This window comes from Oratosquilla oratoria, chromosome 10 (assembly GCF_046742065.1).
Source record: "Oratosquilla oratoria isolate Oo_2021 chromosome 10, ASM4674206v1, whole genome shotgun sequence".
Lineage (NCBI taxonomy): Eukaryota > Metazoa > Arthropoda > Malacostraca > Stomatopoda > Squillidae > Oratosquilla > Oratosquilla oratoria.
Window position 1 is genome coordinate 17,711,970 of NC_134786.1, and position 16,005 is coordinate 17,727,974.

Consider the following 16,005-nt stretch of genomic DNA (forward strand, 5'->3'; position numbering starts at 1 on the left):
AAGGTCAGAGAAGGGATTAAGGAGTTAGTGATGGGGTTTGGGAAGGTATGTGACATGAGAAAGTTGAAGGTAAATGTGGGTAAAAGTAAGGTGATTGGATAATGAGGGGAGACAATGGCAGGGAATTGGAAGTAAGAGTGGTTGGAGAAAGTGAATACCTTTAGGTATTTGGGGTCGCATGTGCCAGAAAAGGGAGGAATGGAGGTATATTGTAGATGGAGAGAAGTAAATGCCTTGGGGGATTAAAAAATGTGATGAGAAATAGATTATATGAAGAGGTGATTGTGCTGATGGCACTGTATGGGGCAGAAACTTGGAATTTAGGAGAGGCAGAGAGGAAAAGTTTAAATGTGTTTGAAATGAAATTATGGCAGGGTTAACAAGGTTGGATAGAGTGAGAAATGAGGTGTACAGGAGAGCAGGAGTGGAAAAGAAGCAGATAGGGCTGATGAAAGAGTATTGGGATGGTTTGGACACATGGAAAGAATGAGTGAAAATAGATTAGTAAATGAGGTGTGTAAGGCAGGTGGATGGAGTGAATCTGAGGAGACAAGGCTGAGATGGATGGGGTGAGAAAGAGCAAGAAAAAACGTAGGGGATAGGGGTGAGTGTAGAATGGCTATGTATAGATGATATTGTGATACAAGAAGGGGAGCGGGTGGGGTATGGAGGGGTTGCGAGTGAATAATTTTTTAATGCAGCCCGAAGGGATTTCTCCACATCTTCTCTTTTTCTGCATGAGGGGACAGAGGGGGTGTCACTGATTATATAAAGCAGTCATGCTGTGGATGTACTGAAGCTTGCTACATTGCTCCTGACCCAGGGGCAGGATGTAGGGATGACCCGTCATCCATGAGGAGCCAAGATGAGAGGAACGGGTGGTGATTGGGAGTGGAGTGGGTACGTGCCTTTTGATTTGGCTACCTCCCCTGTAAGGGGGGAAAAGGCCTTGGTATATAGATTGATAGGAAAGATGGTGACTGAATCTCACAGTTACTGCCTAACTCTTGGCAACACCCAGTCGGGAGGTGGTCTCAAAGAGTACTGTGTGAAGGTGGTGGGGCAGCAGCCGATACTCCCTTTCCGGATTTCCAGGCCCCTGGATCCTATTATCTTCTTAGTAAAGAGATAAGGGTCCTTTGGTATAGGCATGATGTATGTATAGGGAGGGTCACCATGCAAATGAAGCAGTGGGGGTAAACCAGCTTTGGCTGTTGGGCTCTTCTGAGGTGGTGCTTGTGATCCAGGCAGTAGGCATGAATGACCCTTCATCCACAGAAAGCCAAGATTTTTAAAAGGGCAACAAATGGATGCGAGATGAGTGGTCTCAGAACTTCATCAAATACTTTATATCAACCTTGACAATTAATTCTTGTTGGTGTAGCAGGTTAAGGCATTTTTACTTGCAATGGAGATCAAGACGATGGCAATTTGAACCCTGCCACCGGCTAATTGAACTAAGGACATGGTTCATTAAATGCCACGCTACCTCTCATAAAAGGGGGGAAAAGCCTTGGGTATATAGACAGATAGCTTTCTTGTTACTTGACTACCTTCCTTTTATAAGGGAGAAGCTGCCTTGGTATAGATACAAATAATTTTCTTGTTAAATCCCTCCAGTACATGTTGTGTGGTTTGTGAAAAGTATGCTGATGAAGTGACCCTCCTTGAATCCACGTTCGGGGATGTGGGGAGATTGGGAGTTTTAGTGCTATGTTCCTAAAAGGGTGAACAAAAGAGGTAGTTATTTACCATTTTATTTGTTGCTATACCATGCACATCTGAAGGAGGAGTGGTCAGGAAGTTGTCATCATCCTCCAGCAGTGTCAACAACAGAGCCAAACAATACTGTGCTGATACATCATGTAATCTTTAACAAAACACATCCACCCAGAATTAAAAAGAATTGCACAAATTGTTCCAATATATTTTCAACGATTATAGGTTAAAATAATACTGTGAAATATTGACTAAAATAAAAATAACCCATTTTTGTTGTTCAAATTGTTTTACAAACATCTTATGCATTAACTAGACTCATCAGCTTGGTACTCTCGGAACACAGTAATTCTTACACAGACCAATGATCTTCCTTAATACCAAATATACTAAACATGAAAAAAATACATACAAGTAAAAGGTGAGCAAACATGGAGAACATCCAACAAAGTGTAATTCAATAAAGTTGACTTTCCCTATAAATGGAATATACATATATTATGGGAACTTGCTCCTTACCTTCAGAACATATAGAAAAGTAAAACTGCAATGCTTCAGAAAATCTGGACATTGTTTAAAAGTTAGGCTCTATAGCCAATTATAGCTGCACATTGTAATTCATTCAGGCTCTGAATAAATTATACGGGAAATTGTTAAATAATGTTTGTAACTCCAAACACATGTAACCATCCTCTATTTATTGAACTGTAGTAGCAACAGCTTTTGGTCTGACAGTGTTGATCTTGATAATTCTTTAAGTTTTATTACCAATGGAATTTATTGGGTTTGTGTTCCCTTCCAGAGTAAACGTCTTGTGTGAAGAAAAATGGCAACTTTTCATCTATTTGATTTTCATGACAAAAATAAGACCAATCAACACAATGGTTTTTAGCCATAGCAGCTTATCTATAATTATACTAATATTTATGTATTTTATCTTATTTATTATTTTTTTTTTAATTTAGTCATGTGAAACCCCATGGAATGAAACTTGTAAACAAAACCAGTGAAAAAATAAAAATAAAAATCCTTTATAATTAAGGTGCTACACATGGTATTTGTGAAAGTGATGTAATATGAAAAGGATGAGTGTAAATAGTTTATATATCTATATATACACACACACATACATATATATACATATGTATATATATATATACATATATCAAAATGAATGGCTCAAAATGTCAGTCTATCTTCATACATTACAATCTGCCCACCTTTATACCATCCTGACAGAAACCTACCATAATCTAATTCCATTTGACTAGTTTCTTCTTATTGCCCATAAGCACGTCTTCCAGCTTGTTTTCTGCCATTTATGATAAAACAAACTACATCTATTTTATTACAGCCAAATTATGGCAGACAGTCAAACCATTCTGAGTATCCCAAATGAAAGTACTTCATCCTGTAGATGAACAAAAAACACGAGCAACATGACCAAAGGAAACCTGGGTTACAGTTTGGATACCAATTATCCAGAATAAATTACAGTTAACATGTTAAATATCAATGGACATCTTTTAAAACTTTCTGTAGGCCCTCACTAATCCTCACTTGATATATTTTCTTTCAGGGATGTACCTCAAAATGATTCCATAGGGGTTTCAAGTGTCCCTAATGCTGCACCTTTTGAAGACAACTATAAAAATAATTCCTTGGCTCTACAGACTGGAAAACAACTTGGTACTCCTCCTTTTAACCCATTCAACTCCGATGACAAGATGTCTTGTCATTTGGTCAAATAAAACAAAAAATCATAAAACACCAAAATGTTTGATCAAACACCAGAAAAATATGACGTCAGTCCTCGCTTCGCTGCGAGCGAAGCGAGGATTGACGTCATATTTTTCTGGTGTTTGATCAAACATTTTGGTGTTTTATGATTTTTTGTTTTATTTGACCAAATGACAAGACATCTTGTCATCGGAGTTGAATGGGTTAACCCTTTAGCTGCAATGACGCCCTCGGGTGAAATCTCCCTCTGCACCAGTTGGATTAAATTGATCTCTGTTCACTCTTTTGTTTTGTTTTACAACTTTTATATTCTAGCTGTTGCCATGATGTTCAGCTGTGGGAAAGTCTCTCCACAGCGAAAAGATTAAGGAGGAAAAATTTCCCTACAGCCTCCCCTTTGGTATGCTTCCCACTCCTGTGAGGTGTTCATTTGCCACTCAAATGGTACAAAATGCTTGGCAAATCTGAAGCTCTTGTTTGATATATCTACATTGCACTTCTTTCTTTCTCTCCTGTTTTCACATAGGTTGTATAATAAATAAAATCAGAAACTATTATCTACTGAACACTCTTAATAACAATTTAGGCAAATTGTAACTAGGCTGGAGAGTAGTTTTAAACACTTCTTCACAGGTGACCTCAACCTTAACACTTCCGGGTTCTGGGCATACAATACTTTTCACCTGATACAAGTTCTTCATTAATAAAATAAGAAGAAACGCTGCCTTGAGTTCTGAGGTAGCTGATGCCATTCCCGCTTGGCATACAAGTACTGCAGAATGGCACGCATGCAGATTAACAGTCCTGAAAAAAGATATGAACATATCAATCAACAAAATGCCCCAGGTTGGTTTTATGGCCTCTGGAAGGAAGATATCTTAAGTTGCTGTCTGGATATTGTGACGCCAGGGCAGTGTAGTTTGAAGTGTCCAGTGTCTTCTATATGGTGACCGCATTAATGGCAATTTGAATGATATGTGGCCAAGCTAATTCCATGTTGGTATTTATTTAGTATTGGGTACCTGAACACCTCATCTTACATTGCCCTGTTTGAGCCATACCCAGATAACATTTAGCTTTCTGTTGGGTTAACTAGTAGAGTTTCAGTATATATTGGGGAACAGTTTACCTAAGCTATGGGAATATTGATGTATCATGTCAGAAAGTGTGAATGGTATTGGGTAGTCATATTTTGGAAAAAAAATCTTGTCTTTTGCAAAAGTGAGAAGATAAGGACTGTATTAGCACTGATTGTCTTAAAACAAGGTGTGATGTGATCATTGTTCAAGGGGGGAGGATGGGAAGTAGGGAGTTATGGGAAGACAGGGCATTCAAGTAAGGGGAATATCACAACTGTAGGCAAGAAAGCTGCCATTAGATATGAGAGTGCCATAGGTGGTATGAGAATATTGTGTTCTTCAGAACACCAGTACTGTCTCACATCAGTCATGCTGGACCATAGGCACACAAGAGGTCTGATTGTCAATTAGTTTGTTGTGTGTTCCTCCCAACATTTTGCTATCTATCTATATGCCAAGGGCTTCTTCCCATTCCCACCCATTCCACTCCTATCTAATCTTAGCTCCTCATGGATGAAGGGTCATCAATCTCCTACCCACTGCCCGGGTCTGAAGCAATGCAGCAAGATACAGCACATCCACTTCAATTACATAACGACCCCCCTCCCGGAAAACAGAAAAGACAGGAAGAAATCTTTTTGAGCTGTCACAATATCTATCCATACACAACCATCCTCCACTCGCCCCTATTCCCTGCCTTCCCTCTTCCTTGTTCAAGAGTTACTCCCCTCTTGCTCAAAGCTCCTTTCACCCCATCCATCCATATCATCCTTGGTTGCACTCCTTTCCACATGTCCAAACCATTCCAATACTCTTTCATCATCCCTATCTGCCAGCTCCCTTTCCATCCCTGCTATCCTCCTAACCTCCTCATTTCTCACTTTATCCAACCTTGTCCCAACCATACTTCACAAACACTTCATCTCAAACACATTACAACTTCTCCTTTCTGCCTCTCTTAAATCTAAGTCTCTGCCCCATACAGTGTCGTAGGTATGATCATCCCTTCACATAATCTTCACTTTGCACCCGTGAACCACTGACTAGAAAGGATGTCTCCAATGAGCTCTGGAGAATAGAGCTTTTTTGCTAAGTTGGACAAAAACACCTAGTTGAAATTTGTGTGGGGAGGGGAGTGCTTGAGGGTGCCTGAAATGAGTGAAATTAAAGTGTGTTAAAGCAAAAATGGAGGATAGTCAAAACAGGCAGAAATATAGCGAAGCAACCAAAAGAAGACTAGATGTGAGCAAGGTTGAATTGCCATTAGGTGTCTTCCCTAAGAAATATTGAGACTCCACAAAGGAATCAAAGGTACAAAGAGGAAAGTTATTTTGGTTTTTCTGGCTTTGCAAGAGATGATAGAAGATGTGGTTAAAATATTGGAATTGGAAAGTGAGACGAGTTATAAAAATATTTCACGGAATCAAGAGATTAAGGAGTTGAGGAAAGAAATTATAGATCTAAAGAGTGAAAACCTTGCAATGTATAAAGAAATAAGTTAATTAAAAAAGGAAAATGCAGAAATAGAGGTAAGTGACGTAAAAAATGAACTAATCAAAGTAAAAAAAATTAAAATAAAAGGATGAAAAATGAAGATACTAACAAAAATGAGGCTTTAAAAGAGGTAAATGAACAGTGAGCAAGAAAGTTGGAGGCAGTTTAAGGGAGACAGATCTTCAAAAAATTAAAAACCAATGGAAATTAGATCAGAAAAATAAAAAAAAATAGCAATTATTATTAGATTTTCATTTATTATTAGTTATATGTCAATTTATTATCATTTACTATTTACCTGTTTGTTTGTTATTCAACTATACCAATGCATTTATTTATGTATTTTAATTGTTATTTACATTGTTATAGTTTTAATTAATTATTAATTTTTTTTTTTTTCTTTTTGCATCCGACCTAGATATGGATCAAAAGGTCTCCTGTCGGCATGCTTTGCCTTTGTAATCCTTTGTAATTAAAGAAATTGTCCAACTACAAGAAAATATTGGAAAACATTTATTAAAGTAATCAAAGAAAAAAGAAAAGTGGGCCAGGGTCACAGAGGAGGAAGAGGCGAAAAAAAAAATCCACACAGTGGTGGATGTCTGGAATAAATTGGATGAAACAATAGTGTGTGCAAACACCATACATGAATTTAAGAACAAACTAGATGTTGCAAGATACAAAGATGGGACACCACAAGCATAGCTCCCCCTCCCGTAGAATACAACTAGGTAAATACAAAGAAAATTTATTTCTTGAAGTACAGACACTCCTCTACTTACGTTCATTCGTTTTACGTTTTTACGTTTGAACTGACTAAAAAAAATATATAAAAAAAATTTGAGTGAATTTTTTAGTTTAGCGCGCGCTCTGTAGTTCAAACGATACTTACGCATGACGCTGCGTCCATTGTTTACATGTCACAACGACAGACTGAACGTGCCTTGCCTCCTCCTCCTCTCCCTCCTCCTCCACCATCTGAATTTATGTTGCTTGAATTTAATTTATTTGAAATTAATGTTATATGTATAATTAATGATTTAGGGGTGTTTTATAAGATACGGTAATAGAATTTACAGATGTATGGTACAGTAACAACTTACATTCATTTTCAACTTACGTTCAGCCGTTTGGAATGTAACTAAAACGTAAGTTGAGGAGCATCTGTATTGAAAAATACACAAGGAGACACACTAATCTTGTCCACTTACCAAGAGCCATTATGAGCCACAGAAGCCAGGTGTTGGAGTCCGAGACCAAATCCGTGGAATGCTTTACAATAACAGCCCACTTAGCTAAGGACAAGCCAAAACCTGCAAGAGCCCCTGTCCTTCCAGCGACTGTGTGGCAGAAGCACAGCAGCATGATGAACCCAATCCAGTTGAACACAAAAGCAGCTGCAGAAGGAAATGTAAAATATCACTGCTGCTCTGATATCTGTGTAATCAGTATTCCACACATGTACCAAAGGCCCTTTTCCCCCTTATATGGGAGGTAGCCAAAAAACAAAGGCATAAAAACCACTTCCACCCATTCCATCCCTATCACACTCCACTCCCCTCCACCCTCTTCCCTCCCTCTTATCTCGGCACCTCCTGGATGACAGGTCATCCCTGTATCTTGTCCACTGCCCTGGGTCAGAAGCAGTGTCACAAGACACAGCACATCCACTAACAAAAATTCTTCCTAAATTTCAATGACTGGAAATCTACAGCTCTATAGCAGCATGTTAAAGATACTCTGGGCTGATGTCGGTTGCATCAATGTGGATTTATTTCTATGACATTGTTTGATAGTAGTAGTACTACTAGTAGAAGCAGTGGTGGTGGTAGTAGTTGTAGTAGTAGCAGTAGTGGTACATACATATATCTAGGGCTTTTTCCCCTAACTCAACTCCCATTCACCACCCCTCCTTCCCTCTTTCTTTGGCTCCTCCTGGTATATGTATGTGTAATACATATAGAGGCAGGCAATACTGCATATTTCTAAGGTGCTCTAAATGAACCTTAACTTTGAACTGTACTACAATTGACAATTTGAGACCATAATTTCTTGTACGATTCCCATTCAGTGTGAAAATTGTCACTTTCGATATCAATTTTAAAATTGCCAATGTACTTTTTCCCAATCTGTCACGTCTTTAACCCGCTAAGACCGACAGGCCTTAAATAGGGCTGCATCGCAAACGTCCGACAGGCCTTAAATGGGGCAGCTACTTTCAGCGCTAATAAAAACCGCGCTAAAATTGGTAGCACTGCTATATTTGGCCATGACGTAGTCCTATGGTAGTACTGTAGGCTAGCAGGAAGTAAACTGCTCTCGCCAGCCAGTGTGCCGCAAACTTTTGTGAGAGGCGTGCGCATCGTGTCACGGCGAGAATTTTTACGTATTTACGTATTTACTTATTTACGAAACTATTATTTACAACTATGGCTCCTGGTGCTAAGAGGAAGCTAAATTTTAGTGGGGCAAGACGCAAAGTGCACAGGTTGGAGGTAGATCCCGACCCCGCTATTGTGACAACATCATCACCCACGCCTTCTACATCATCCAGGCGTGGTGCAACCACAGCTGCAGCATCTGGTGGTGACCATAAACGTGCCAGGGTGCCAAAAACGGCATCAACAACCCCTGTTGTTTGTGCACGAGGTCGGGCAAAGCGGGGTTCTATGAAGCCAAGCGTGACCACTCATGCACGACGTACCACCGCCAGAGAGGCGGAGAGTTGCCACTACCACAATCTTCTCCAACTCTCGGTAATTATTCCGAGACAACTGTGGTGAGTAGAGCAATAAAAACTTGTAGGATGATGCATTGTCATGTCTACTAACAGTAATTCATAAGAGTTGATTTTTTTATGATAATTGCGGTACTGATAGTTGCTAAATTTTCGGCCTGTCGGTCTTAGCGGGTTAACAAGATTCAGTGACCATACAGATACAACAATTTATATAGCTTGTTAATGACAGATGGACTACTAAAATCAAAAGAGCATAGTCTTAGAATGTTATTTGCCTTCTCTGAGGTGGAAATACACTGCTCAGATGATTTGAGATCATCAGTGATAATTACACTATCCACTTTTGTTAACGACTTTCCAATTAACTTGTATTATCATACTTATTGTTATTTTTACCTATATGCATAACCTTAACTTTCATTAGCCACTTTTCAGACCACTGCTGTAGTTTATCTACATCTTCTTGAATATCGTATTGGTTTAAGTGACAATTTGCCATTCAGTAGTTTTGTATCATTGGCAAATTTGAAGACAACAGATATCAGTCCATGGTCTATATCCTTTTTAAATACTATGAAAAGAAGTGGCCCAAGAATGTATCCCTGAGGAACTCCACTCATAACATTTATATTGTAAATGACACATATAAACTGTAAGATTAGGACAGGGAGGAAATAGAAAATTATTATACTTTGAATGTGCACAGTAATGCCTACCTCCAAAAGCAATGAAGAACATGAAGTCTGTCCCCAAGAGCTGCTCTTCTGCAATTTCTGCTGTTTCTGGATCTAACCCTAGGGAAGAAATACGTAACACACGCAAACCGCCTTGACTTCCAGGGGCATCCTCCTGCAAAATATTAGCAATTACTTTTGTGATATGGCCTGTCAAATGCATGAAAACAATAATGTATGTGCAAGACATTACTAACATGATTATTACTATTACCTGATAATGTGGTACATATTCCCCTGATGCCTCCTGGGCCTTCAGACGTTGCACCTCTTCGTAGGATGGTGGCTGGACTTCGCCAGCCTCACCAGGGGGCAGGATAAGCAGGCTTGGATCCACCTCCCCGTTTCGGATCCTCCTACTCTCTTCCTGTTCCTCCTCCTCATAGGGAGGAGGGGCAGACATATCCAGCTTGGGTGGGGGCAAATCATCTGACGAGTTCCTGGATGAAAAGCCTGGGTTCAAGCTGCCACCCTCCAACTGTAGTGGAAAAAAGATCAGAGAGGGTCATGTAAGGTTCATCTGAAAGTGAAGACAGAAAAAATGTGCCTGGAGCTAAAATAATCATTGTGCTCTGGCTACAGCGCAATCTCAAAAGAATACATAATACTCTTCATCTAAGGATGAAATGGTCCATTTGCATAACAAATCAGCCAGAGATTGTAGCATTGAAATTAGAAACATTGTTTACACCCTTAACCCCCCCGACCCTAAATTCTCTAGACCCTATCATATCATTGGACACGAGTCAAATAACAAAGTCAAAGCACTCGATCTGCATGATCTTATGGAGACAGTTTTGCAAAAAGATCATCCCAAAAGAGTCCCACATGGCCTCAACATACAGATAAATAGTAAATAATAATAAATGACAATCAAGCAAATAATAAACAGACAAATAATAACAAACAAATAATGACAAAAATAATACAAAATAAAATAAAAGGTAGGTATTACAGCATCTTGTTTAGGTGTTTATCTAAATGAATCTTAAAGCTTCGAATTGAACTACATTGCACTGCCTCTACAGGAAGTTTACTCCATTCATTAACTGCATGGTTGGCAAAGTTGTTTCTACCCACTTCCAAATTTATTTCCTGACAGTTTGAGACCAATATTTGTCAGATTCTCATTCAGTGAGAAAATTGTCACTTTTGATGTCAATTCCCATTAGAATCTTAAACACCTGTATCAAGTCACCTCTGACTCTACACTTTTTAGGGAAAACAGATTCATATGTTTTAGTTGGTTTTTGTATTATTTATTGATATTTGGGATCGGTTTTGTTACTTGTTGCTGTACTTTTTCCAATCTGTTTTGTTGTCTGGGTAGAGCAAGAGGTTGATGCTTCTTGAACAATTTGAGTCTGGCCAGGCCTCTTCAGTCATTTTTCCAAAAGAATATCAGTATTATTTTAGTTGTGCACACCTACATGATATAGCATTAGAAAATTAAATATTAATCTTGTAAATTATAATACATGAAAGAAGCCACTAGGATATGGTACGGATGCCATGCAGCTATCAGGCAACGGCTTTCACACTGTGGACCGGGTGCTCTCCAACTCCAGGTAACATTAATAAGCACTGTTACAAAGACAATAGAGCTTCCTTGGACTTTATGAGAGAACACGGGGTCCTGCTGTTGTCTGTTAATTGCCCAAGCTACAATAATAATCAGGCCGTCAGCATCTGTGATCACGACGACCTGGATGATATTTAGAATTTGAGGTACCAAATTACTAAACTCTGGTTAGGTTACATAGGTTAGGTTAGAATAGACTAATTTATCATCCTTTCATTTCTTCAACCTCGGCACCTATCAAAACAAAAATGGCGTATCATTCAACTGACTCAATTTCATTTGTTAGAAAATAGGTTTTAGCAACTTTTTTGTAATTTATTTCCAAGATAATTCCATTGATCTATTATAATTTACAAAATTAATAATTAATTTTCTATTGCTATATTGTGTAGGTGGGCACAACTAAAAATTTACCATAGCATCTATTTGGCATCAGCCTCCAATCAGTATCGATGTCACACTAATATTCCCTTAATATTTTCCTTTGATATTTAGTGGTTTTTAGGTCAGACTGAGACTCCTATATAATACAAAACACAAAGTATCTGATACACTGGGCATACTGGAGTCCAAGGTCATCCTTACATCATAAAAAATGGTCATATATAGTTTTTAGTGGTACGCACCATCCCTAAACATTCTTTATCAATCTGAAGCTCTAATTATGTAATTATGTTAAAATAGCCTATCAATGTTGCCCCAGATATCTCTTGCGTGTGACCCATGGCTCCCAGATATCCAGCAACAGCTGACTGATCCACACATTAATCAAAAAAGTTGAATCATTGTGTTGATGTATAGCTTGGGTGGGGCAGTAAGGATTATAGGATCTGTGGCCATGCCTATCTTTAGTTGGTAAGATGGGAGTATAACAATTTAGAATAAAGATATCACCATCACTATGGTAATTTCTCTATCTATGCATCTAGAGTGGTTTGTTTCCTGGGTCATCTTCATCTTTGTTGGTAAGACAGTACAACTGCCTAAGATGAAGATATCACCATCACTATGCAAATAATATATGCTTCATCTGTATCGCCATTAAACATAGTCATGTATGGCACTTTCACTTAAATTCCAGCAAAAATTTGGCAATACCTATCCAAATTTCAACACCCCCAGAATATTATGGAAGCGACACTCTTAGCAATAGTAACATCTTAATTTAACCAAAACTACTATACATCATGTCAGGGTTGAATACAGAATAAAATGGAAACTACTGGACAACTAAACACATTGAGGACATAGTTAAATATGAGGAACACCCTAACTTTCATTGGTTATCATAAGCTGGGTTTAACGTTCCTACCTATACTTATGTTTAGTTATCAAGAGTATGCTAACCATATCACTGACTTACCTGGCCACTGGCGTCTATTGAAGACGCGCTAGCCCCCCCTGTAGCTCCCCTCTCTTCTTCATCTTCATCAATGGCTCTTGCTTCACGCCTCATCTCCTGAATATCCTCCTCAGCTAGTGGCACCTAGGAAGCGTAAAACTTTGCTAATAATTGTGTCCTCGGCAATATGTCTGACTAGGCGACACGAATGTAAAATGTTAGCATGACAACCAGGAAATGACACGTCAAGGTAATTTGTCAGTTTGTTATGTTATTGCTGGAAGAATTATCTTAAATAATTTTCAAGCAGCACAAAACAGTCTGTCCAACTTATAGCACCTTTATATCTTGTTCACTTTGTCGTCAAATAACGTAAGTATACCTACTGGTTGATATCTTATGTTGGAGGGCATGATATGTCCACCAAAGAGGATACTCTACGTTTATAGTTTCCTAACGAGACTACGACTTTGTTTTTCTCAGGTCGTCGATTTCGACAAGCAGTGAGGAAAGTATCTTGGTAGAAATAGTTAAAGAGATAAAAGGTGACAAATGTTGTGTTATAGTTAGAAAGTAAATAGATAAATTGAAAATATAATATATATTTATAATTATTTTATGTTTAAATTCCACTATTGCAAATCTACCATTACTATTTTGTGACCACCCTTCACCATTTGGTGAAATGTCGGATAAGGTATGTACCGCGGATTTTAAAAATGATAACCTATATTTAAATGCATATATTCTTAGAAATAGTATACATAGGCATATACTCTTAAAATTAAGAATAATAGTGTGATCAATATGTAGCATTACCAAAATTAACGGTCGACAAATTTGTAACATATCTAACACTGCTCTTGATGTCTGCGAAATATGTGAATTATATATATATATATATATATATATATATATATTATATATATATACATATATATATATATATATATATATATATGCAGTAGCACATGAGTAACATAAGACTTAGACCCACTCACAGAGAAAAATAGGCTGAGGTTCAAAGTAAACTGTATATTTCGACCACTAACAGTGATCCTCTTTTTTTTTTTTTTTTTTTTTTTTTTTTTTTTTTTTTTCTTTTTTTTTTTAGTCCCAGCGGAGGGATCCGATTAGGGACTGTCTTTTAATTTCTCATTATTGGCTGTGTCTACATCTAGTTTATCTAATTCGTCTCCGGGAAGATGTCAAGCGCCAGCGGTGCTATAATAAATGTCCAACTGGTGAGGTGGAGATTAGGTGGGCTGCCATGATGATGCTGTGGTGGTCGGTGACTGAATATAACATTCTTGGGGGGCTCTTCCCAAGGAGGTTCAGCAGCGGTTGGAAGTGGTTGCGAAGGATGGGGCATAGGAATAAGCAGTGGAGGAAAGAGACCAGCTCCGTCCCGCAGGCACAGACGGTCTTCAGATAGCGGGTTTTCCAGTGGTTGACACGGATTCTTGAGATGAGGTGAAGAATGTGGGCTGGAAGTGGATGAGGGTGGGTCCAGAGGGTTCCCTTATTGCATGTCTTGATGGGCCAGCCTCGGGTAGCGGCAGTCCCGGCATATTCCTCTGACCAGAGCTCCCATGTTGCTTGGTCAATTTTTTTGTTGGCATCACTTGTTGAAAAGCAGAGCGAGATGCAATCCTCTTCAGAGGTTAGGGCCCCTCGTTTGGCGGCTCGGTCGGCCATCTCGTTTCCATGGATGCCTACATGGGAGGGCACCCACTGGAAACGAAGACGGAGTCCGCATCGTGCGATTTCTTCTGATAGGATTAGTATTTCCTTGAGGATTTCCGGTCTTGTTTTGCAGTACTCACTCTGTATTACATATAGGCTGGACTGGGAGTCCGATAGGATGACTATTTGCGTTGGGGAACGGGGGAGAGTTTTGACTTTATTCAAAGCTTCTCTGATGGCGACGAGTTCGGCAGTTAGGATGGTGGTGGGCGGGAGCTTCACTTCGAAGTGCTCTCGCGTGGTCTCGAAGAACAGTCCTGCTCCTGTTCTGCCGTCACTGAGTACCGATCCGTCTGTGAAGATCTTGAAGTCGTCTGCGTATTCCTTAGCCAGCAGTTCTCGAGTACAGGTGGCGATTTGATGTGGTGGATCTTCTTTTGCTACTCCAGGGACATTGGTTCGTACCTCCGGCGGCTTCATGATCCAGGGTGGGTATGGATCGATTTGGGCTTGGGGGACACGGAGGCGGTCGGCTGGCTCTATTCCCGCTCTTGAACATAGACCGGAGACAGAGGAGACCAGACCATGTCCTGACACAGTATGTGGGGCTGGGTTCCAGCCTTCGCCTAGTTCAGTGTCCGTGGAGTTAGGTACCCTCGCTGAGCTGAAGAGGTACCTGCAGGTATCTCTCTTCAGGCGATGCCAAAGTGGGAGGATTCCGGCTTCACAGTAAACTTGCTCCTGAGGGACAGACTGCGGGAGGCCGAGTCCTAGCCTAAGTGCTTGGCACTCGACTGTAGCCATGCGATGGATGGCCGACACGGGCAGGTCGTGCAAAGCTTGTGCGCCAAACAGAAGCCGGGAGCGGACTAGACTCTGGGTGAGGTGGATGAGGGTTTCTCTCCGCTGCCCCCATGATTCGTGTCGGACGGCCCTAATGAGGTTGAGGGCACGTCTTGCATTATTTATGGCTTGTTGGATCTGACTAGTCCAGCGACCATCTTTTTGAAAGATGACGCCCAGGTATTTGACTGAGGGTGAGGGGGGCACTTCCGTGCCGCAGATGCTGAGGACGTTCCAGGTTGGGTAATGGCCTCTGTTGTAGCCAGGAAGGTGCACAGGCATGTACACTGTCTTGTTTGGAGAGAGTAGGAAGCCGAGGCTTTCGAGGTGGCGGACAACAATGTCTACTTGACTCTGGAAGAGGCGGAGTTCTGCCTTGTGTTGGGCAGAGTCCTTCTTCGGACGTCTATGCCTTGATCGGCGCCACACGGCTATATCGTCGGCATAGGCGGTAATGGTGGTGTCCTTCCTCAGCCCCTTCCCGATGTCGGCTAACATTAGGACGAAGAGAGTGGGTGCTACCACTGAGCCTTGGGGAACTCCCATGTCGACAGGCATTCGCCCGCTCAAGACTCCCTTCCAGCGCACTATTATTGAGCGGCCGGAGAGAAAGGAGCGAACGAAGGAATACAACGCTGGGGAGACTCCGATAGATTTAAGCTTCAGCAGAAGTTTGGCGTGCCATACGGTGTCGAAGGCTCGGGCGATGTCCAGGAAGCAGGTGTGCAGAATCCTCTTCTGCCACTGGGCCTTACGGACATGTTCTGCGAGTCGCACGATGTGGTCATTGATGCTTCTTCCTCTTCGGAACTCTGCTTGAAGCTTCGGGAGTGCACCCTTGGTCTCGATGGTGTGAGTGAGGCGATTTAAGACTATCCTCTCGTAGATTTTCCCGACGTGAGAGGTGAGGGATATGGGTCTGTGGCTGGCCACCATGTGACGTGGCTTGTTGTTTTTGGGGATTGGGGTGACCGTGGCTACTTTCCAGGCACCCGGGACTATTCCCTCTACCCAATATTTGTTAAAAATAGACAGGAGGGTGTCCT

The 16,005-nt window shown here is 40.5% G+C and overlaps 1 protein-coding gene across 1 annotated transcript; it reads right to left on the minus strand.

Annotated features, from left to right (window-relative positions):
• Positions 1 to 3,607: 3,607 nt before the first annotated feature.
• Ndfip (Nedd4 family interacting protein) lies at positions 3,608 to 12,953 on the minus strand. The gene is made up of 6 exons (XM_076191572.1): positions 12,817 to 12,953; positions 12,452 to 12,574; positions 9,721 to 9,984; positions 9,489 to 9,621; positions 7,244 to 7,429; positions 3,608 to 4,263 (listed from the first exon to the last, which is right to left on the minus strand). The coding sequence occupies exons 1-6, from the start codon at positions 12,841 to 12,843 to the stop codon at positions 4,160 to 4,162; spliced, it is 837 nt and encodes a 278-aa protein (XP_076047687.1). The 5' UTR covers positions 12,844 to 12,953; the 3' UTR covers positions 3,608 to 4,159.
• Between the last annotated feature and the right edge of the window lie 3,052 nt (positions 12,954 to 16,005).